Genomic DNA, 21,920 nt, shown 5'->3' on the forward strand with positions numbered 1-21,920 from the left:
CACACGTCAATCCCCAGAAACTTGGATTTCCTTCTTGGTTGATGTTAAGCCACTAGTATGAATTCGATAGTAGATATTTAGTGCTATTCATAATACAGAGTAGAAATTATAGCATTCTTACGAACAGACTAAGCTGTTTGACATGGCTGATTTCGATGTCACCATCGCACCGAAAGTCATTGATGTTGGTGTATCAGAACTTGCTTTGAAATATGATCTGAAGAGGGCTTACCCTATATCAGTATATAAAAATGAGCATTTCAAACTACAAGGTGTTTATAAAGGGTATTGTATGGCACATGATAGAAGCAAAACTGAAAGAGAGTGTCATTGTCTATAGGTAGAACAAAGATATCCACCAATGCATTATGTTCATCGCGGCACTAAACATAGCCTCTTTGACTTAGACAAGGGCTCTAGTATGAAAGAAATCAGATTCCAATGTTCTTCATGCCGTGGGTTCTGTGGCTTTGCAAAAGTCTACAAATATCTAGGTTGTCCTTCACGTCTCATCAACCCCAGCACCGTGGATTCTAATCCCAGTATCATTATCCCTTGAGTCTAACCATTCCCCTGAAAGCTTCAGGTCGTCTAGTTTCAACCACCGACAATGTGCCGGGTCCGTTATAAATGGTACCGCGGCCACTGCGGGATCAGTGGCTGTGGACACACCGAAGCAGTCTGGATTGAGCGCTGTAAGCTAGCCCGGGCCCGCGAGCGACGAGAGCCTTGCCCCAATCCACGCCCAGTCCTTCGTATCACCGAGGCTTTTGCGATGGGTCGTTGTCGCCCCTGTCTTGGCTGGCCTGTGTTGATCCCAGGTGCTCCTGAATTGGCTCACCCCGAGCGGGTTGACGACCCTCCTCCCTACTAATAGTGGATTGCTTAATGATCTTATGAGTCGCATCTTTAATGATTGACACCGCCGCAAAATGAAAAGCTGATTGGCTTACTCTTGGGTACGCAACATAACTTGAGGGTAGAGTTGAAGAGTTGCAGCCTCAGCTCAAGTCCATACTACAGCATACGATAATATACTGACAGATTGTCGTCGGTCGACATCCAGTAAGTAATGCAAGTCATATTGGCCGTCTGTAGATTATCCGATTATGTACGGAGTACACCGTACAAATATCCATTCTTTTGTTCGAACCCCCTTGATCAAGCCCCTTCACAACCTGGACAAAATTTGAGGCACAATCTCCGACACTTCCATTGCAATTCTCTGATCGCTGGTGGCCATGAGATCTAGAACGAGAGACCCCACCAAAGCAGCCTTTTTCGAATCGCGTTTTGAATCCCCCTCCAGGAGTATCACCGAGGCAGACTCATAGGGCACATACTCGGCGAGAGAATTCGGGTTGGAATACCAAGAAAGGGGGGTAGCCAAGGAGTCAGTGTGGCCAATTCCAGACCGTGCATCCCTATCCCTAGCCCCGAGGTCCAGAATCACCAGCGACGAGGGATAGAATCGATCCCTTGTGCGAATCCCAACGGCTTTTCTGCCGGTCAATGTGCTCACGTAGGCTATCTCGTCGACTGGCTGGCCCAGGAAGAATTGTACGCCTGCATCTTGTGTGGCATGGTAGACCTATATTCAAACATTAGTTAGCAATTATGTTTGTTTCTTTGCGGTCCCTTTTTTTTTCTTTGTTCTAAAAAAAGTGGATTTTAGGGGGTACACTACAGTCAAGTCTCCAGTAACCTTTTTGTCGAATACCGACACATTAGTGTAGCCTCGTTGAGAGAGATGGAGTGCTGTCGAGAGGCCAAAAGCACTGGTGCCGACAATAATAATCGGATCAGATACGGAAACACCCATCATGACAGAAGAATGAAAGATTTTGCTTCCATTGTATTTGTGGGCTGCTGGGGTGATATAGTATCCTCCCCGCAGGCTTGCATCCGAAAGCCGTCATGTTTTGCGGAGTTGGAGACACGATGAGGGCATCTGGAAATAGGACAAGCTAGCATGCTTTGGGCCATTCTCGCTGGCAGAAGCACCAGCTCGTGAGGAGACCGTGAGGGGAAATTGTTATTAGCGCCGATCATCGGGAACAACCCCCGATGAGGTGGGCTGGTTCTCCAATTCGACGGTTTTGATATATAAACAGCCCTGGGGTTTAAGCAGTGTTAGATCAGGTAGTAGAATAGAGCTGTGGGATCACACTCCTACAAAATATCATTGTATGTCATAATAGACGTGGCAGACACATATAGTGCTATGGTATGTCTCGATCACTGGCCAATATTTGATTTATAAACACACCCTCATAACTTCAGATACTCACGAACATGGATATATATGTGTCGATATTACTATGACTACCCATGACCTCTATATTTGCATTCATACACTCATAGATGTCCCTGATGTACCTATTCACTATGAAGAGTAAGCGGGGTACCCGATTCCCCACACTCGGAAGCCCTCCCGATGGGCATCAAAATCCAGTGCAACTTCTCTTGAATCTGCCTTTGCTTCCATTTTCTACATAATTAACTACATTCTTTTGAGTCTGTTCTCCTAATTACACCATGGCTGAATATGAAAACAGAACTCTCTGCATCCTGGGGTGTGGTAAGTGCGCAAACTCAGAAGCCAAAGAACACCAACTAACGACACAGGAAACCTGGGCATCGCCATCCTAGACGGCTTGATCAATGCACCAGCCGAGAAAGCCAAAGAACTACCATTCAACCGATACGTCGCATGCGTGCGCAGTGAAAGCTCAGAAAAGAGACTCACCGAGCGATTCGCCAACTCCATGGGCGAACTAACCATTTCGCGCAACGCAAATCTACGCGCCTTAAAAGCCGCAGATGTAATCATCCTCGGCACCGACCCAGCCGATATTGAGAACGTCCTGACACAGCCCGGAATCCACGAGACCTTGGTCGATAAGCTTCTCATCAGCATTGCAGCCGGGTGGACAAGACAGAAGCTCGAAACCACACTCTACGGCAGTGTCACCACCGCTGAGAACGCAGCCGGTCGAGCCTGGGTGGTGCGCACGTTGCCGAATATCGCAGCCCAGGTCTCCCAGTCTCTTACAGCTATTGAAAAGCCTGACCTAGGATTGCCGGAGGCGTATCTGCAGATCACGACGTCGATCTTCGAACAGATTGGCAAGGCGGTCCATGTGGATCCGAAATTAATGAATGCTACTACTGCTGTTGGAGGCTCGACGCCGGCTTTCTTTGCGGTGATTTGTGATGCTATGATTGATGCTGCGGTGGCGGTTGGGCTTCCGCGGGAGATGGCTCATACTATGATTTTTCAGTCGATGCAAGGGACGGCGACGATGCTGCAGAGTGGCATTCACCCTGCCCTTTTAAAGGACCAAGGAACGTCCCCTGAGGGGTGCACGATTGGCGGGTTGATGGTGATGGAAGAGGCTGGTGTGCGTGGCCATGTGGGACGGGCTTTGAGGGAAGCTGTTACTGTGGCTCGTTTGATGGAGACGACGACTCATGTCAATGACACGAGACATTAGACTGTTGGATAACATGAGTATACTGTATAGCGGATGTCGGGGTATCTATTTGTATCATTGGAAACCCCCAGTACACCAAACAAGATCATGCATATATTAAACATTACAACCTAATAAAGGGAATATATACAATTTACCGTCATAAACTCATCAAACCTAAGCATCACCGCAAATTCCCTTGAAAACATCCAAAGTATGTTTCCAGACCAATCCCCTAGTCCCATCCTCACGATATCCCTGCAAGACCCCCTGATTAGCAACAGTCGCCGAGTCCGAATCAACCAAGTAAGCCCCAGAACCTCGGACCCCATCCGAGCCAATTGCAGTATCACTACCAGCCTCCACACCCTTTGGTGCAAAAACCGGGCTGGTCCCAGCATAAAGATGCCTCTTTCCACTTTCCTGCAATGGAACAGTCATCGGCGAGAACAAGACCATCAAAGCGCTCATCGCAGTCCTAGTCAAAATCCCATTATCGCGCATCAGGCTCGTCTTCACAATGCCTGGGTATGTGTGAACAAAGGATGTCAACGGATGCGAGGAGGCAAGCTCTTCCATAGACACCGATGTCATGGTAATGGCATGATTGGCGCAGTTGCGCAAGGAATAGTTATTCTTCAATGACAAGTCATTCAGAATCAAGGGTGCATTGCCGCGACCATCGAGTATCGAAAGCACTCGCGATAAATTGCTGCCCGTACCAGGAGATGTGCCTCCGGCGTTGGCAGCGTTTGTTAGTTGAGGTAGCAGGTTATGTAAGAACCGCATGCGAGAATAATAATGAAGACTGAGTTTGTTGTCCAGCCCTTCATCAGTTTCTGTTGGTTTTGTATTAGTGGAAGATTCAGCACAACGAGGGAGAGAAAAAGAACACGTACCATCACGCCCTTTCATAGTCAAGATTCCAGCACTCAGGACCAGTAAATTGATCTTGTCCTCCTTTGCCTGAATGGTCTTACAAGCCTGATCGACCTCCTTCAGACTCGACACATCTCCCTTGATGAAATTGATCTGTCCATCTGGGTTTAGGGCACGGAGATCCTTGATGATCTGAGAGGCTCGACTCTCACTGCGTCCAACGAGATAAACACGCGGAGACACAGTAGATCCCACAAAAGCACGGGCGGTGGATTCGCCAATGCCACTGGTGCCACCGACTAGAGAGATGTTAGTACCGTCCGAGCTCCAGGGATGAGACTCGGGGACCTACCGAAGACTGCCACCAGGTTGGGGCCGTACTCCTTCAATACAGAGTTGCTCTTTTGAACTGCTTCGAGAGACACCATTTTCATTTAGTTGATGAGCGACTTCAACGGCGTTGGGCCGGCTTTTAGGTGTTGTCAATGAAGACTTGGCGGAGGTCAGCATGACAGTTGGGTTCACCCGAGGCCGACTCCTAACGCCGTAATCCCCGGACACGAAAGGCTGCCCTCTAGAATGCTATTCTTGGGGCTTGGTCGCTCTTTTTCGTATTCTTCGAGTTGCTTAGGCCGCTTGAGACTTATGACGTGGCTGGGGTTAAGTCCGTCCACGGGCACCGGAGCAATCTAATCTCCATACAGTCGCAGCTCATGGAATGATATTCACCTGAAAGGCCTCGTGGAAGCACCCAACAGAGATTCTGACCTGATAGCTGCCCAGGCGGATTGGGTTGGCATAGAAAGCAAACGGTGTATCAAAAAATCTAAATATTGACCGTCACTCCCAGGACGAGTACCAAATAGTGCCAACTATATCGAAATCAACACACATTCACCGTTCCTCTCTGCTTGTTTCCATCTGATACCGCTTAGTTTCAGCTCCACGGGCTTCGGTGGCTTATATTAACCCTATACAAGCTCATGCTCAAATAGTACTCCCTCACACGTTTCAGAATTCCAGCTAGGCCACGACATACTCCGTACTTATACCTATGAGAAACTGCTAAATCCCTTACGGGACCGACCCCGACCCGGTGGATAAAGTAGGTCCTGCACAGGCCATCCTTGCCGCCCATCAACTGCACCATACTGATTCCAAAACTCGTCCTCCAATAGGGAGACAAGGACATCTAATCTTGCATCCAGATGTAAGATGCGTCTCGCAAATTGATCCGCCGCAGGGACAAATTGGTCCATGACAGCCCTTTCGTCATCCTCTGTTGGCATCCTCAATCCCACCTGGAGCCCACGGAGTATCTGGTAGAGAGCATCCACACTAGCAATCTCTTTCACATAGGCCTCGAGGATCTCAATCACAGCTTCCAACGAAGCAACTGAGATTCCGTCAAACAGCTTCAACTTCCCTAGTCCAAAATCATTCAACGCTATCTCCAGGGGCAAGAGCACGCGAACCATGCCCAGTTTGGTTCTGTGGTGGTTCTCATGGAGTTGAGAGTTCTCAGTAAGTTTATGAATGAATGTAGACATTCCTGCGCCGATAAAAAGCTCGCTCAGGCGATTCAGATGACTTGGGCCGGCGTTGTCATTGACTCGATAGATGCCCAAGAAGGCTAAGCGGTATAGGGCGAATATCTTGGTTTCAAGTTTCTTTTCCTCGGTCATAGTCTCCTCACTAGTTTCGAGGGGCGTCTTGTCATCTAGGGTGTTGAGATCGGTTTTACCGGCGAGAAACCCAAACATTTTGCCTATTTGAAGATGACCAGCCAATAGTAGTGCTGAATTCAGAGGTGAGATAATTAGTCGCAGATGGGAAGGGGATATAAATGCTTGACACCAGGTAAGCTGAATGTTTGTATGGAGTACTCAGGAGGCACCTGGACAGTGCTCTTGAGTGATTGCTAAGCTACATAACTTATAAGGCAGAAACCTTGAAATGGAGGCAGCAATGGCTCATTGCTGCCTGAGGCACGAGGGAGATGCAAATCCTGCAAACCCACAGCCTGTCGGTCACATGATCTCACGCCTTCGGCCTGATCCAGCAGGCCTCCAATAACACCATTGTCCCTCGTTTTGAGCCAATGGCCTCGTGAACTCGCACCTCTTCAGCCCAATGCGAGTCTGGGCGAATCTGAGTCATGTACTGGAGATGCCGATCTGACATCCGATTCGCTCTGCTCCAGGGAAGTGAAAAAGATAACGTTTAATCAGCGGTTCTCGGCGGTCTTTCTTGATAATCCATACGGTTCGGTATCTTTCTGGATCGGATCACCTCACTCCAGACCCCCCACTTCGTCATTTGTTGATCCCGATGGGCCGATATGTGTAAGCCGTAATCTTAAATACCTTCTTCTCTCCTTCTTTCCCCTCCATCTTCTCTTGTATCCACAATCTAAACTTCTTCCAATAACTTCGTTTCCTTCAATTCCTTCAAAATGTCTAAGGGTTTCAACGCTGGTGACGCCTTCCCCCAGGACGTCGTGTTCTCGTGAGTGACCCCTCCATAACCCTCCCCCACTCCAGCTAACAGACCACAGCTACATCCCCTGGTCTGAGGAGGCTGGCGAGATCACCTCTTGCGGTATCCCCATCAACTACTACGCCTCCAAGGAGTGGGCCAACAAGAAGGTCATCCTTTTCGCTCTTCCCGGTATGTGACCGCTCTTTCGAAATTTTTCAAATTCATCCCACCTTCTTCCCCTTCTCTCCAGCTTTGCATAGCTGCATCATCTCACCTGCAAGGTTCTCACGCTGACCGCCACCCGCTCTCTAGGTGCCTTCACTCCCGTCTGCTCTGCCAACCACGTCCCCGAGTACATCCAGAAGCTCCCCGAGCTCCGCGCCAAGGGTGTCGACCAGGTCGCCGTCCTCGCTTACAACGATGCCTACGTCATGAGCGCCTGGGGCAAGGCCAACGGTGTCACCGGAGATGATATTGTATGTGTTCAATTCCTCCCAAAACCACCCATTCCCTTATCTACGCCACCTCACCCCCGGACTCAATTGACTGACTCTTTTTCTTTTCTAGCTCTTCCTCTCCGACCCCGAGGCCAAGTTCTCCAAGAGCATCGGCTGGGCTGACGAAGAGGGCCGCACCTACCGCTACGTGATCATCATCGACCACGGCAAGGTCGTCTACGCCGCCAAGGAGGCTGCCAAGAACACTCTTGAGCTCTCCAGCGCCGACGCTGTCCTCAAGCAGCTGTGAATCCGTCCCGGAACAAAAAAATAGATTTGGGTAAACGGGTCGGCGTATTGTTTCGTGGGTGATGGCGGGGTCATGACTCGATATCCGTTACTGCGAATATCCAGTGTCTCCCGTCTTGCTTTCTAGCGGTTTTTAGACTTAGATCGCCCTGTTGCTTGATCTGCTGCCTGAGATCCCTTTAATGAAGCCATGAGTTCATTCTGTCTTGTCATTCTTCTTCCCTGGTAATTGAGTATGGTGGTTGTATGTTGTAGATTGTTCATAGTATAGCTCGTCGCTGTGATTGGTGCGCTGCTTCAATGCTTGGCTAGTGCTCAGGGTCAGTGCGACGGCTGTCTGTGCTCAACGTCGAAAGGGGAATCTAGATCATATCCCTTTTCCAGGGTTGTTCTATCTGCGATTTGGTCCGAAGGCATGTAATTGTGGAATCGTTACACACATTTTGGATGGGAACAATTTCGTGCTAAGTCCTACATCAGACTAATTCCAGGGCTACAAGTTGAAACTGACAATTGTAGTCTAGTTTAGCAGTGATACTGCGGGGACGACAATCCAAAAGGAGGGGGGGTCTTTGGTCTACAGGGCACTTCCACGATGGAAGATGAATCCAATACGGAGATTTCATACTTGTCCCAGCACTCGCAGAAGAGATGGATCATGTCTTGGTATATATATTGTCAATTAACTCATTTGATGTCGAAACTCCTTCCCAGAACTCAGTGGATATATACGCGAGAAGAAGTAAGCACCCGTTCAACGCCGACCTCAGGAAATCAAGAGTTCTTTGCATTCGATGCAATGACAACAGTCTTATTCTTCTTCCTATCCTCCTTAGGCCGCAAACCACGACTCAGTCCGCCGCCGAGACCCCGCGCCAAAGAGGCAAACGGAGATGAATCCTGCCACACATCCAAGTCGTGTTCAAGCGGGCCAGCTTCCTTGGGATGTTGTACCTCCTTTGAGGTTGGGTTCAAGACAACTGGCTCAGATTGTCGACGATGGGAGTGTTTCGTCTGTACAAGGTTGGGATGCGCGATGGGTGCATGCTCTTTGGTGCCGGGGGAGAGAGGTTCCCTTGGAGGCATGGGGACATCGACGGTGATATGCTCAGAGCATTGGCAACCGCATCCTGTAGGACAGGTTGGGAGGGACTTAGTCTGGTCTGGGAAGTCGAATGGACTGTCGAATTTGTCGCTTGGTCGGAGGAACCAGCGTCGGTGGCAGTCGAAACAGCTCACGTGTCCGCAGCTCAGACAGGGGATCAGCATGCCGTCGACTACCTCGCCGCAGATGACGCAGGGCAGTTTGGTTGGTAGTGGTTGTCGAGGCTTGCAATTAGAGCATCGGCGACCCGATGGCTTGCGCAGGTGGCGCTTGGAGGGGGTATCAGGAACAGTAGGTTGTTTATTGAAGATGGAGAGCTGCAATGCATGACCACAGCTAGCACAATGGCGCTGGAAGTCAAGAGCTTGAAGATTTGGTTCCGGCTGCGGGTCTTTCAAGGGATTTTCTTTGGAGCTGGCGCTGTTCCAGTATTGACTTGTATTCAAGTCGTCCATTCGATCCGTCACTGCTCCAATCTTCATTACCTCACTTTGTTGAACGGGGAGATCCCATATCGACAAAAGATTGGCATAAGCGGCGCGGTACGACCGATATAACAACTCCTTGTCTCGGTCAAGGAATGAGTCTTGCGCGGGTCCTTCACTTTCAAATGCAGCTTGGTTCTTATATGTGACCCTGAATCTTGCGGGTGGTGGTGTAGGTTTGGGTGCTTGGTCGCTTTCAGTATCTGATTGAGCCTGTGACTAGAGAGAGATTGAGATCAGACAAATCAAGCTTGGAGCGCACCTGGATTTAGGATTGGAATGATTTACCACTTGGCTAGTTCCTGCAACCGTACTATCCTGGGATATCGCCTTTTTCCTGGACATCCTGGTTGTTGGTGGTGACGCAGATGATGGTCCAAAGGTGAATGAACGAGACAATGAAGATGCCAACACCGATCCAAACCCGGATCCACTCCGTGGCTGCGATTGCTGATCGGGCGATGCAGCTATGGAGACAGTGTGGCTCAGAGTCTTTCGATCAGCAGTGATGCCTCGTGGGCGGGTCATAAATGGAGGTGTGGTGCCTGTGGAATATGGAGGCGTAGAATCGAGACGTAACATTTCACCAGACGAACGGGTTGAAGTCTGAGGACCAGATAATGACTGGATCTCTTTAGGGACAGATGAAGCCGGTGTCACAACGGGTAGCTTGGGTCGAACCGTCGATGAAATTGAGTTGAAGTCCAACGAGAAGTCTTGTTGTCCGAACTTGTTCTTGGCTTGCTGGTTCTCCGAGGCTCCATCTTGATGGGCTTCCAGAAGCACGCATGAGAGCATTGCGACCATTTGCACATCGCCAATGCGCTCGAAATGTTCAAATAGAGCGGGTACAAGCCAATGACTACCAAGGGGATGATCTCCCCAGCGAATAATACTACCCGTTAAGTCTCTATACAGACCATCATGTCCCAGACCATCAGTCACGCCTCCTTTCTTGTGCACACGCCTTTGCAGCAACCCTGAATCCGGCAAAGTACCAGGATGTTTTCGAACATGCAATATCAACTTTATCAGACCCCAAATTTGGGCCAATTCGTAGCAGCCAGCGTCAAGAGCAACAGCCGCATTATGTGCGCACACATCTGTTCCTTTACCGCAGATGCGATATTGACTAGCCAACTCACGTTTGACGGGTAGCATATCACTCAGATTATGAATAGATACGATATTTTGGGGTGCCTCTGATTTGACTGTGGCTCCACCTCCTGTTGACCGTTGAGAGTTATCGGCCGATCGCGGCCGGTGAATGCCATAACTCCCGACGCTGCGCCATGTTTGTGGTGCTGGGAAACGTGTCGGTAGCCCAGAAAGAACGTCAGATGAGCCCGAAGAACTTGAGGTGCTTGAGTATGATTCATCTGAATCACTGGAGGCACCGTCATCTGTGCTAGTTATCGTCCCTATCCCGCGTGGGCCAGGTGAGCTGGTATTTAGTCGACCGAAACCTTCAAAAACTTTGTCTCCTCTAGACCATCGAGTCATTTCTTTGAAACCCATGTTTTCAAAAAGTTCGGCCGATTTATCTTTCTTGGGTTTCGGTGGGAAGAAGCATATGAGGCGGCCATCATTAGCCCAAAGTGCTCCGCACACTTTGGCCACAGGCACCATGACATTGGCATTGACAGTGCGAAGTAGCTCAGAGCTCATCCCCAGTTCTTGACTCTGGGTCATGCCAACTTCATCCTCGTCACTAGATTCAGCTCCCAATTCACCGCTGATGGGGGACTTGAGGTTGTCGCTCGTTTCATCCAAGATCCACGCGATGCTTTCCTCCAGGCTGCATTCGCCTAGAAGATAACGCACAGCACCTTCTAGGCACCCTCGATTTCGTGACATATAGGTCTCAGCAATTGTTCGCAATTCAGCGGTAGTCTTTGCAGCCCACTCATCGGTGACAGCTGCTGTCTTCTGAAATGTGAATGTTGGGATGGCAGTCTTAGGATAGCTTGTTGGAAATTTGATATCCACTTTCAAGAACAATGAGGCACCATCAGCACCCCAGGGCCCATTGAGAGAAATGGAGATTCTTCTTTGCCGAACATCAACTGATTCAAATGCCACCTTTGTGAACTTTTCACCGACGTGGCTGATTTCGTCTCCTAGTGTCTCAATATCCCAGCCTGAGATCTTCACACCCCGCATCCAAGCAATTGGATTCGTGTCAGCTCTTAGATTTGACCTTGGTTGCATGCCCACTCGATCAACATGGCCTCCTTTTATCCAACCACGAGCGTGTGGGACAGTAATTGCATTCATCCCAGTACCTCCCGAGGTATTTTGGTTCTGATTCCCAACCGAGGAGGCCACGTCAATATCATCGAGATCAAAATCCGAGTTCACGTCACGGAAACTGCGATACACAGCACCAAGCCGCGTCACAGTTCGCGTGGAAATAAAGGACTTTCCCTTTTCGTACCCGACGCGCTCTAAGATCTCAGGGTCAACTTTGTGCAGACGAAGTTCCCTGTCTGTCCCCCACGTCACAAGTTGGTATTCGCGGTGATCTATCCCATCTGCTACGCCTCCGCGTGGTCTCCACAGGAACTCTTTGACTTCTCCCTTATGTCCCGGGAAACTATGTACCAATGGTAAGTCATCCTCGGGGTTTGATCCGTCTGCCATTCGCCGGCTGTAGAGATGAAGATCATTGTTGCCTCTCTGTGGCATTGCAAGCACACCCCATCCAAATGGCGTGTTGCGTGCCCGCCACACTGGAAATGGTGTGTGAATCTGCTTCTCCGGGATTTCTGCTGAATCAGTGGTATAGTCCCAGAACTTGACGGTTTTGTCTAAAGAACATGTGACTAGCGCACCGCGTCGAACACGATTCCAGTCAACACCATAGATTTTGGTGCTATGTGCTTCGATCGATTTGATCGGGTATGCACCCATACGATCATCCCAGATCCGTAGGAATCGGTCGTGAGAGCTTGCGATTACGTGAGGATCTTGTCGGTTCCATTTCACTTGGGTCGCACCAGTGAACCAATCCGAGAATGAGACGGCTGGCCGTGACGGAGCACGCAAATCCCAGCAGTGCACAAAGCTGTCCACTGAGCAGGTAGCAAGAATATCTGGATGAAACGCCGAAAAGTTGATGTCCGTGATTGCTCGCGAATGGGCGTGAAGTACAATTTCAATGGAATTCTGCCATGTCTTCATAGCCAAGTTCCAGACCAGTGCTTTCTGATTGGATGTGCTGACAACCCATTGATCGCGTGCAGCAAATGGTGACCATTGTACATCGGCCACCTCCCATGGCGTGTGATGAGGGAGATACCGTGGCGGAGAATATGGTGAATCCAGGTCAATGACATGGAGACCTTCCTTGGATGCTAGAACAACATCCCGCCCACAGGGAGATATTGACATGGCTCCCACCGGTTGTTCTACATGGAAGGAGCTATTCTCATCAAATGTTGGGCTCTCCATAGCCGATGTGAGAGGCCTCGGTTCCATTGAGCTCGACATGGTGACAGTGATGATCGTTCTGCTTAACCTCCAGTGTTCGTCGGACCGCGATCTTGCAGGAACCGGGGAGTCAAAATTCTATCCATACATATCATGCAATACCATATGTAGTTGTAAATGGAGCGCCTGTTCCCATGTTTGACAATGGCATCCCCTATCCTTGTATGGTAGGATACGACCGCTGCACCCTCGACTTGTCGCGGAGACTGTGGAGTGCCAGGTCGCGATAAAGCGATAAGCAAAAGTGCGTGGCTGACGATGTGGCGGTGGAATTATGACATCACATGATCTCGTATACGGGACGCGAAAAAACCCCGCCATGCAGGAGGAGCCCCTCGGCCGGTTACGTCGAGAGCTGGATCTGGTTTTTTGTTGACTTGACTCTTTAATTTTCTCTGTTAACGTTCGCGCTTACATTTTTGTGGTCCTCAAACCCATCGAAAGCGCGCAACTTTCTGATTTTCTTTAGAATCAGTCTCATCTTCTGAAAATACCAAACCAAGTTTACACGGGTGTCGATAAGCCGGTTCGCCATGGCTTTGCCGAAGAGAATCATTAAGGAGACGGAGCGCCTGATGGCCGAGCCGTAAGAACTTCGGCTTTCTCAAGAGATCACTTGTATATTGTCTAACATGCTATTATTGAAAAACAGTGTTCCAGGTATTAATGCTGTGCCTCATGAAGATAACCTGCGCTATTTTGACGTCTCAATTCACGGACCCTCGCAATCTCCATATGAGGGTAAGCAAGCAATAAACAATTTACTCGGGTCAATTGAAGTACTAACAATTCATCTTCAGGTGGTATCTTCCGACTTGAGCTCTTCCTGCCAGACGACTATCCTATGACCCCACCCAAAATCCGCTTCCTGACCAAGATCTACCACCCCAACATCGATCGTCTAGGTCGCATCTGTTTGGATGTTTTGAAGAGTACGTGACCACATCGCTAGTATGAATATTGCGCATATCTAACAGTTTCATTCAGATAACTGGTCTCCAGCTCTCCAGATCCGCACGATCCTGCTCTCGATCCAGGCACTGCTTGGAGCCCCCAACCCCGATGACCCGCTCGCCAATGACGTGGCTCAGAGATGGAAGGACGATGAGCCTGCTGCGATCCAGACGGCAAGGGAGTGGACTCGGACACACGCTATGACCTAAGTCCGTTGTTGTTATGTGACCACGAAGTGCAGGACAGACCTTTCTATTTGCGATAGTAGGCATTGATGCCAAGCGTTTCTTATTGGGCAAGCTCGAAGTCTTGAGTAGGAATTCATCCTCTACTCCGACATCTTGTGTTAGTTATTATGGCTTTCTTTATAGAAGGCGTTGCATAGAATCAACACCATCAGGTGTGTTTAAACAGCCATTCTTAACGGCACATCCGCCATCTAAGCTGCAGGATAAAATCCAACAGCATGTGATGCATGTGAGCTATTGGGTAAGGAGTATATAATCACCTGAGATATGGGAAGGTGGGGTGGGAATTGAGCGGGTATACCGCGAAAATGTTCCAGCGGCATCTGCGGTCCAAATTTAAAGGAAGATTCCATCAAGAATCAAGAGGGCTATGAGGAGTTTCTCTCGAGGTCAACGGATATTGTATGTGTTTCTCGTTATCTCGTGGATTTGCTAGTGGAAGATGAGATACCAAGTCATTTCTGCTGTGGTATCAGTCGAAATCATAACATCGTGTGAATAAACCAACGAATATACGACCGAGCCCCAGTTCTGCGACTATTTTGATCAAAAGTTCGAACAATCGGAGTATTGAAGATGAGAGACATATCATGTGACCTTTATCGATAAGTCAAACCGGAAAGGGCAGAGGCAGTCACGTGCCACACTTTAGCGAGCACCCGCACCACAATTGGGTCAGCAGCATCACCGCGATCCACGATTTACGACAACCACTCAACGCCAACCGACCCCCGTCAGCGCATCTCCATCCGTCAAGATGCGTACTTACGACGACTCCTTCAGCGGCCAGAAGATCTACCCTGGCAAGGTGCGTTGTCAATCCCGTCGTCAATTTTGGGAGGAATTTGTGTGCGAGGGAACAACGGCATCGCGGATTCGACATTCAACCTTCAATATCTCAATACGGTCCCAATTGTCGCTCTCCGCTATAACCGAATCGCCGCACATGAATTCCGCCCTCTCGTTTTTGCTACTAGAGGCTAATATTTGATGTTCAATGTTACAGGGCAAGCTGTTCGTCCGTGGCGACAGCAAGATCTTCCGCTTCCACAGTGGAAAGTCCGAGTCCCTCTTCCTCCAGCGCAAGAACCCCCGCCGCATCGCATGGACTGTTCTCTTCCGTCGCCAGCACCGCAAGGGTATCTCTGAGGTCGGTCGCCCCTCCCTTTGGATTTTTGTTGAATTGTGTGGTGGGACGAAAGGCCGATTCGAATGGTTACGGGAATCATGAAACGGAGCAAGAGCAGGATCTACCACGTCACCACCACCAACCAACCAGTTCAAGTGCTGGAAAACGCCATATACAGATTACTGACCGGGTTATATTTTGGATCTATAGGAGGTCGCCAAGAAGCGTACCCGCCGTGTTGTCAAGAACCAGCGTGCCATCGTTGGTGCTTCCCTCGATGTGATCAAGGAGCGCCGCTCCCAGCGCCCCGAGGCCCGTGAGGCCGCCCGCAAGCAGGCCATCAAGGACGCCAAGGAGAAGAAGGCTGCTTCCGCCAGCGCCAAGAAGGCCGAGAAGGCCAAGCTCGCTGCCACCAAGGGTGGTGCCCAGCGCATCCAGAGCAAGCAGGGTGCTAAGGGTTCCGCTCCCAAGGTCGCCGCCAAGTCCCGCTAAATTTCTAAATGAAAGTGGTTGGGAATGGAGGTGTTCGGAAAGGAGCAGCGCTGTGACGGTTGCGATATGATGGAACTTACGGGCACTGGAGCTGGAGTACTGTCTGTGAGGACTGGCCTTGGGCCTTGACCTTGTTTCTGGAAATACTTTATGCAATACAATTTCATGCAGAAAAATGGGAACAAAGGAATCAAAAATACGAATCCCCATGCGAGTATTAAAAGAACCCTCCTGTCCAGTCTCCAATAATGAAGCGTTTCTTGCTTGTTTCACTGGGGATCATATTCACCAGGCCTCCTTATGCGTGGAATGGATATGTATCTCTTATAGGATGGTTCCGACGAAGTAGTCTAGGCTCGGCTGTCCGATATGTAATTGAATATTATGCTTTGCTTTGTTTTAATTTGTTGTGTCCATTATACCCACAAAGAATTGTTAATTTGGAGGCTCTTTTTAACATCTGTCCAAGCTTCCTGATGACCTCGGTACAGTTTAGGGTGTCTTTTAACGTCTACCTAGCAATTTCTACAACGTTGTATAGCGTATTACTGTATGTAGACACCCCTTGATCCCCAGTCTTCAGGAATTGGATCATAATAATAATCATTTATACTGTAGTGGAAGGACGGTCATACTCTATGCACATCTATACCCAAACCATCCTCCCCCACAATGCGTCGATTTTGAACTCTCAAGCAAGCAGCGATGAGACGAACAAAATGGGTAGTAATACAGGCCAAGCTGGGAAGGACGCAAGATTCAAAACGACAGAATCACAAAAGTCACAAATGACCATGCTTGCCGAGTCAAGCAATGTTTCGTCCTAATCCCTCGTACTATGCAATCGGATTGCCAAAGGTGGAAGTGAATGCAAAATTCTACAGAAGCACCAATCGCTTCTTCTCCAGCCCGATGTAATCACAAACGAATGAGGGCCAGATATAGCCTCGTTTTCTCTAAAATGCCATCATCGCATGCTTTCCGCAAGTCGTCCGTATATAACCGCGCCCTGTCGAAGCCCTGCCGGACTGATCGAACCAAATTCCCCCCAAACGCCAGACCGAAAACCGGCATGAACCGGGAAGACAAATGACAGGAATTAAAAAAAGACCAAAAATAACAATGTTCTCTAGTAGTAGTGGGCCATCTCAAGGCCAGCGCGCTTGAAGCCACACTTGAGGTAGAAACCCTCGTTAACCTCCGAGCAATCCAGAATGCTCTATAGACACAAATTAGCATTGAACACAAAATTGCCACGAAAGGAAGAGCGACATACCTTGTAGCAGCCAACATGGGCAGCAACGTAATCCAAAGCCTGAATGATTCTCAATCCAAGCTTCTTGCCTTGCTGGTTCTTCTCAACGGCGATATCCTCAATGTGTCCAACCATACCGAGCGAGTGAATGAATTTGCGCTCAACAATCAGACTGCCGGTTCCCACGACCCGGTCCGCACCGTCGCAGACTACGAGCATGTAGTACTCGTCATTGCGCGAGGTGATCCAATCGTAGCGCGAGTTCCACGCCTCCTCGCTGATGTCACCGACGGTGGTGAGAACACGCAGCACATCCAGGTAGCCGCGGTTGTAGTCTGAGCGGCGCATCGGGCGGATGGTGTAGTCTGTGGGCAGGAGGGAGATCACTTCGGGAGAAATGAGGTTGGAGGGGAAGAGAGGGCCGTCGGTCTCAACCTCGGCCTCGACCTCAACGGGAGTGACAGTTGTCTCCATAGTTGGCTTGGTGACTTGCTGAACTGGGGGGGTTGGAAGGAAATGAGCGGTCATTTTGGTAATGAGTGGTTGTGAGAGTGAGAGAGTGAAGAGATTGGGAGCGGGTTGTTTATCAGGGGCGGGGGATTCGCAAGGGAGATCGACAAAGTTGGATTGGAGTATGTAATTTTCTGATGGACTGGAATTATATAATTGAGGGGATACGGATGGTGGGATGGGAAAAAAAGAGGGTACTCAGACGTGAAGAAATAAGTACTTGGAAGGGTTCAGGCACAACGCAGGTGAGACACTGCCCCAGGGGGGTTTTCTATTAATACCCTCCATACCAAGGAACAACTAGTGGATTCTTTTTTGCCTCTCGCTATATTTTACTTTATTATTTTAGTCTGCGGTCCCAGAATTGAACGGTTTCAAGATTATTGAAACTTATTACAATGTACGGAGTAGATTGATTTTGGCCCCTCCGATCTATATTGTACTAGTGCTCTTGATCGGCTTTGCGTGGATGCTATTTATAACCCTAAAATAGTTAGGATCTACAACAGGGTGAAATCACAAACTTGATTAAACATGAGATTCTTTTTCAAAGTATACATCATAGAATGGTCTAATAATATCACAGGACAGCTTTGCTGTTCGTCTACTTCAACTCCTTAGGAGCCAGCATCAGCTCGGGGCGGACATACTCGTCGAACTGCTCGGAGCTGAGAGCCTTGAGCTCCATAGCACTCTCCTTCAGGGTAAGTCCCTTCTTGTGAGCGTTCTTGGCAACCTTGGAAGCCATGTCGTAGCCAATAACGGGGTTCAGGCAAGTCACAAGCATCAGACTATCATACAGTTAGAATTTGCCACCAAAAGCAAGGGGGTGGGGTTAAGTGCATACCTCTCGTGGAGAAGGGCGTTGATGCGGGACTCGTTAGCCTGCAGACCATCAACCAAGTGGGTACGGAAGCTGTTCATGCCGTCAGAGAGGATGCGCACGCTGTGGAGCAGGTTGGCGATCATCAGAGGCTTGAAGACGTTAAGCTCGAACTGGCCGTTCATGCCACCGATAGTGGCAGCAACGTGGTTACCCATAACCTGGGCGCAGACCATGGTGAGGGACTCGCACTGGGTGGGGTTGACCTTGCCGGGCATGATAGAGGAGCCGGGCTCGTTCTCGGGGAGGCTCAGCTCACCAAGGCCGCAGCGAGGGCCGGAGCCGAGATAGCGAACATCCTGAGCGATCTTGAAGAGAGAACCAGCCAGGGTGTTGAGGGAACCAGAAGCCTCGACAATGGAGTCGTGAGCGGCCAGGACTTCGAACTTGTTGGGGGCGGTCTTGAACTCGGTGCCGGTCAGCTTGCTGATCTCGGCAGCGACAGCCTCATCGAAGCCCTTGAAGGTGTTAAGACCAGTGCCCACGGCGGTACCACCCTGAGCCAAGAAGCGCAGGTGGGGGAGACAAGCCTCGACGCGCTCGATGTTGCGATCGAGCTGGGCGACGTAGCCAGAGAACTCCTGGCCAAGAGTAAGAGGGGTGGCATCCTGCAAGTGAGTACGGCCAATCTTGATAATGTGGTCGAACTTCTCAACCTTGATCTGGAGGGCGTCACGGAGGGCCTTAAGGGAAGGCAGCAGGCTCTGCTCGAGCTCGACAACAGCTGCGATGTGCATAACGGTAGGGAAGGAGTCGTTGGAGGAGGCGGACATGTTCACGTGATCGTTAGGGTGGACGGGCTTCTTGGAACCCATGGTGCCACCAAGGATCTCAATGGCACGGTTGGAGATGACCTCGTTGGAGTTCATGTTGGACTGAGTGCCAGAGCCAGTCTGCCAGACGACCAGAGGGAAGTGGTCCAGCAACTTACCCTCGGCGACCTCAGCGGCGGCCTGCTTGATAGCCTCACCAATCTTGGGATCTTCCACAAGTCAACAACTTGACCATGTTTATTTTGCACGAGAGCTTCACATACCAAGACCGTATCTCATGTTCACTTCGGCGGCAGCACCCTTCAGGATACCGAAAGCCTTGACAACGGGGGCGGGCATGCGATCCTGGGGCTGGTTGATGTCGAAGTTGCCCAGGGAGCTGCATTCATCAGCGATCCTGTTCTCTCTATTTCCTTCACGTTTCGTTTCGACGGGTCGTCTTACCGCTGGGTCTGCGCACCCCAGTACTTGTCGCCGGGGACCTAGAGAAATGCATTAGCTCTGTGAAACACGAATTGTATGCGCCAATGTCACTCACCTGGATTTCGCCAAAGGCATCGCTCTCAGTACGAGCGTCAACAGACTAGATCATACACATCAGCTTGTCTTCGTCTCCATTGTACCTCCAAAACAGCATACCATTCTAACGGTAGTTCCAAAGGCGCGCTGGTTGGAGATGGTGTTCAAGGACTTGAGACGGGGGAACTGAGTGGCCTGACGACTAGTAGAGCTCAGAGATCGGGTGGTCAAGGGCGAGAACAGCGCGCGAGCTGCGGGGGTGGCTCTGGCCGCATGTGTTAGAGTGGCCATGGAGCGCACCGCGGCTCGGGAGGAAGAAGGATTCATTATGGCAATTGGCTTGTGATTGTACCAGAGAAGGTATATAGAGGGTCACACCAAGCTTCTCAAGCTCCTAGGGAAAGTGGAATCGAGAATTGGTTTCCTTTAGAGAAGAAGAACAAATTTGAAGGTACAGCTCACTCCGAGTCCCCAGCCGAAACTTCCCGGTATCGGTAGGACCGAAGGGACACGGGTTGTTCGGCATTGGCTCTGGTAATGGGCGGTAATTTTCAGTCACAGAGTGTATCTGGTAATTTATTTCCGGCTTAAACACTCATCCCTTCAGCCACCGCTTCATCGTCGCGATCACCTTCTCGTTGTATTGCCGACCTCCCTCTAAGATTCCATCGAGTCCAGGAACCAAATGTGGAGCACCCGAAATTCGGCCTACTTCTACAAACCCCCCGGCAGCTTTGAGCTTCGCTGCATACGCCTCTCCTTCATCCCGCAGCGGATCCAATTCCGCCGTCGTCACCAACGCAGGTGCCAGATCTTGGAAGTCGGGCGCGAGAATTGGTGATATTTTCCAATCCTAGTATAATCAGTATCACAATTGCATTTATTTCAATGTCTGAATTTACCTCGTTAGACGCTGCCGGACGAGGCACTCCCAGGAAGTGCCGGTGAAAGTATGCCATACGCGCTGCTGGTAAAGCTGGCGCAAACTCCATCTCCCGGTATGATTCGTAGGGGCAACCTTCACGGTCAAATTCACCTTCAGGAGTGAAGACACGGTGTAAGTCGGTAACAGGCACAGTCAACACCTGCAGGCGCAAGGGGATGTTCGCATCACGACAGAGATGGCTGATGACGGCCGCAAGGTGACCGCCAGCTGATACGCCGCCCACTGCAAATCTATTCGGGTCAAGATTGAACTCAGTCGCTTTCTGAGAATAAATCTAAACGTTGGTACGTTCATCAGCGGCTATTTTATATTGAACATTGAACTTGGGATATCTACCCAATTGAAAGCCGTCCAACAATCATTCACAGGAACAGGGTACTTATGCTCCGGCGCCAGTCGGTAATCGACATCAAATGCCACCAGTTCTCCGTCCAGATGATGCACGATTCGCTTGCAGAAATCGTGATCATAGGCTAGTCCACCAAACACCCAGCCACCGCCATGGAAGTTGATATAGGCGGCCCTTTTCGTCGGCTGGCCCCGGTCATCAAGCTTGGGCGCTGGCTCAAAGATTCGAACTATGATTTCACCGCCATCGACAGGACATTTTTGCTCTGTGATGCGGAAGATGTCGGGGCCGGGAGCTCGGCCATAGGAAATGGTGTACTTGGCAGGATTCATGCGGAAGTCTTCTATTGGAACCTCATGGGTATGCAGCCGCCCTGCGTTGAATGCGTTATAATATGCGACGTAGACCGGATCGTACCGACAGATCAATTCCGGGGGGATGCTATTGTGTAATGGTTGAGTGATAGTTGGAACCCGAAACTCATGCAGATTTGGGGCGGAAGTTATTAGGGTTCGTTGGGCCATTTTCATGAGAAATGCGCACAGTTTGATCTATTTAACGGATTCTCTGATCGTATCTGGTTTGGGGAGGGAAAAAAGGATGTAGCCCGTGGCTACATATGTATCAACTTCGCGCAGTACAGATGTCTCGCGCGGGGTATCATTTCGACCTCGGGAATCCCAGTTTTTTAGACAGGCATTAGGTGGTTATGACCACCGATGTAAATGTTTGTAGTTTACGCATAGCAGGTAGTTGTCGGGAAGGTCCTCCAACGTTACGACTGAAGCTGAGGGGTTTTATAGAAAAATGGCAACATCAAGCGTATTTACTATCACCAGATGCGAATCAGCATGTGTCGAAAGACGAACCCAATGAGAATCTCCAATGATATTCTTTAGGAAACCGGACATGATCTCCACGATCGTTAAATTTCAGCGTCTTCTGTTTTGCCCTTTCCAAAAGCATCTCCCAGCTGTTGGTCTTTCATCTTGATATAGTCAAGGTCAGATGAAGCACAAAACGCAAGAAAGCATCAGCCGTCACTGCAAAGCTTCCATAAATGATAGTTTTAAACTAATAGGAGGACTTGTAATAAGTACTAGTAGGCAATGGAACAAATTTTTATAAATACTGCTATAGAAATAAATAATTTGGCGTTGGCCGTAGATATAGTTGGAATTTATATCTCCGCTATATA

The 21,920-nt window shown here is 49.7% G+C and overlaps 12 protein-coding genes across 12 annotated transcripts; 5 read left to right on the forward strand and 7 right to left on the reverse strand.

Moving 5' to 3' along the window:
* Nucleotides 1-610: 610 nt before the first annotated feature.
* On the forward strand, nucleotides 611-874 carry N7457_002781 (uncharacterized protein; the record flags this gene model as incomplete). Its single annotated transcript, XM_057173827.1, has 1 exon — nucleotides 611-874. One exon carries the CDS (start codon nucleotides 611-613, stop codon nucleotides 872-874), a length of 264 nt encoding a protein of 87 aa, XP_057033978.1.
* Nucleotides 875-1,171: 297 nt separating this feature from the next.
* On the reverse strand, nucleotides 1,172-1,822 carry N7457_002782 (uncharacterized protein; the record flags this gene model as incomplete). The annotated part of the gene is made up of 2 exons (XM_057173828.1): nucleotides 1,172-1,591; nucleotides 1,688-1,822. The coding sequence occupies 2 exons, from the start codon at nucleotides 1,820-1,822 to the stop codon at nucleotides 1,172-1,174; spliced, it is 555 nt and encodes a 184-aa protein (XP_057033979.1).
* Nucleotides 1,823-2,538: 716 nt separating this feature from the next.
* Nucleotides 2,539-3,497, forward strand: N7457_002783 (pyrroline-5-carboxylate reductase family protein; the record flags this gene model as incomplete). Its single annotated transcript, XM_057173829.1, has 2 exons — nucleotides 2,539-2,581; nucleotides 2,629-3,497. 2 exons carry the CDS (start codon nucleotides 2,539-2,541, stop codon nucleotides 3,495-3,497), a joined length of 912 nt encoding a protein of 303 aa, XP_057033980.1.
* A 156-nt stretch (nucleotides 3,498-3,653) lies between these two features.
* N7457_002784 (uncharacterized protein) lies at nucleotides 3,654-4,783 on the reverse strand (the record flags this gene model as incomplete). The annotated part of the gene is made up of 3 exons (XM_057173830.1): nucleotides 3,654-4,315; nucleotides 4,376-4,654; nucleotides 4,708-4,783. The coding sequence occupies 3 exons, from the start codon at nucleotides 4,781-4,783 to the stop codon at nucleotides 3,654-3,656; spliced, it is 1,017 nt and encodes a 338-aa protein (XP_057033981.1).
* Nucleotides 4,784-5,407: 624 nt separating this feature from the next.
* N7457_002785 (uncharacterized protein) lies at nucleotides 5,408-6,118 on the reverse strand (the record flags this gene model as incomplete). The annotated part of the gene is made up of 1 exon (XM_057173831.1): nucleotides 5,408-6,118. One exon carries the CDS (start codon nucleotides 6,116-6,118, stop codon nucleotides 5,408-5,410), a length of 711 nt encoding a protein of 236 aa, XP_057033982.1.
* Nucleotides 6,119-6,810: 692 nt separating this feature from the next.
* N7457_002786 (peroxiredoxin family protein) lies at nucleotides 6,811-7,583 on the forward strand (the record flags this gene model as incomplete). The annotated part of the gene is made up of 4 exons (XM_057173832.1): nucleotides 6,811-6,863; nucleotides 6,913-7,025; nucleotides 7,149-7,312; nucleotides 7,404-7,583. 4 exons carry the CDS (start codon nucleotides 6,811-6,813, stop codon nucleotides 7,581-7,583), a joined length of 510 nt encoding a protein of 169 aa, XP_057033983.1.
* A 773-nt stretch (nucleotides 7,584-8,356) lies between these two features.
* N7457_002787 (Mtc5p) lies at nucleotides 8,357-12,664 on the reverse strand (the record flags this gene model as incomplete). The annotated part of the gene is made up of 2 exons (XM_057173833.1): nucleotides 8,357-9,391; nucleotides 9,461-12,664. 2 exons carry the CDS (start codon nucleotides 12,662-12,664, stop codon nucleotides 8,357-8,359), a joined length of 4,239 nt encoding a protein of 1,412 aa, XP_057033984.1.
* A 533-nt stretch (nucleotides 12,665-13,197) lies between these two features.
* On the forward strand, nucleotides 13,198-13,827 carry N7457_002788 (E2 ubiquitin-conjugating protein UBC13; the record flags this gene model as incomplete). The annotated part of the gene is made up of 4 exons (XM_057173834.1): nucleotides 13,198-13,250; nucleotides 13,317-13,405; nucleotides 13,465-13,596; nucleotides 13,652-13,827. 4 exons carry the CDS (start codon nucleotides 13,198-13,200, stop codon nucleotides 13,825-13,827), a joined length of 450 nt encoding a protein of 149 aa, XP_057033985.1.
* A 796-nt stretch (nucleotides 13,828-14,623) lies between these two features.
* Nucleotides 14,624-15,487, forward strand: N7457_002789 (60S ribosomal protein eL24; the record flags this gene model as incomplete). The annotated part of the gene is made up of 3 exons (XM_057173835.1): nucleotides 14,624-14,674; nucleotides 14,873-15,016; nucleotides 15,206-15,487. 3 exons carry the CDS (start codon nucleotides 14,624-14,626, stop codon nucleotides 15,485-15,487), a joined length of 477 nt encoding a protein of 158 aa, XP_057033986.1.
* Nucleotides 15,488-16,616: 1,129 nt separating this feature from the next.
* On the reverse strand, nucleotides 16,617-17,270 carry gup1 (glucosamine 6-phosphate N-acetyltransferase; the record flags this gene model as incomplete). The annotated part of the gene is made up of 2 exons (XM_057173836.1): nucleotides 16,617-16,706; nucleotides 16,764-17,270. The coding sequence occupies 2 exons, from the start codon at nucleotides 17,268-17,270 to the stop codon at nucleotides 16,617-16,619; spliced, it is 597 nt and encodes a 198-aa protein (XP_057033987.1).
* Nucleotides 17,271-17,856: 586 nt separating this feature from the next.
* Nucleotides 17,857-19,754, reverse strand: N7457_002791 (class II fumarate hydratase; the record flags this gene model as incomplete). The annotated part of the gene is made up of 6 exons (XM_057173837.1): nucleotides 17,857-18,043; nucleotides 18,100-19,117; nucleotides 19,172-19,287; nucleotides 19,353-19,390; nucleotides 19,447-19,491; nucleotides 19,548-19,754. 6 exons carry the CDS (start codon nucleotides 19,752-19,754, stop codon nucleotides 17,857-17,859), a joined length of 1,611 nt encoding a protein of 536 aa, XP_057033988.1.
* Nucleotides 19,755-20,188: 434 nt separating this feature from the next.
* Nucleotides 20,189-21,246, reverse strand: N7457_002792 (uncharacterized protein; the record flags this gene model as incomplete). Its single annotated transcript, XM_057173838.1, has 2 exons — nucleotides 20,189-20,647; nucleotides 20,710-21,246. The coding sequence occupies 2 exons, from the start codon at nucleotides 21,244-21,246 to the stop codon at nucleotides 20,189-20,191; spliced, it is 996 nt and encodes a 331-aa protein (XP_057033989.1).
* Nucleotides 21,247-21,920: the final 674 nt, after the last annotated feature.

The sequence above is a fragment of the Penicillium paradoxum genome (assembly GCF_028828445.1).
Source record: "Penicillium paradoxum strain IBT 22861 chromosome Unknown utg000003l_segment0_segment0, whole genome shotgun sequence".
Taxonomy (NCBI): Eukaryota; Fungi; Ascomycota; class Eurotiomycetes; order Eurotiales; family Aspergillaceae; genus Penicillium; species Penicillium paradoxum.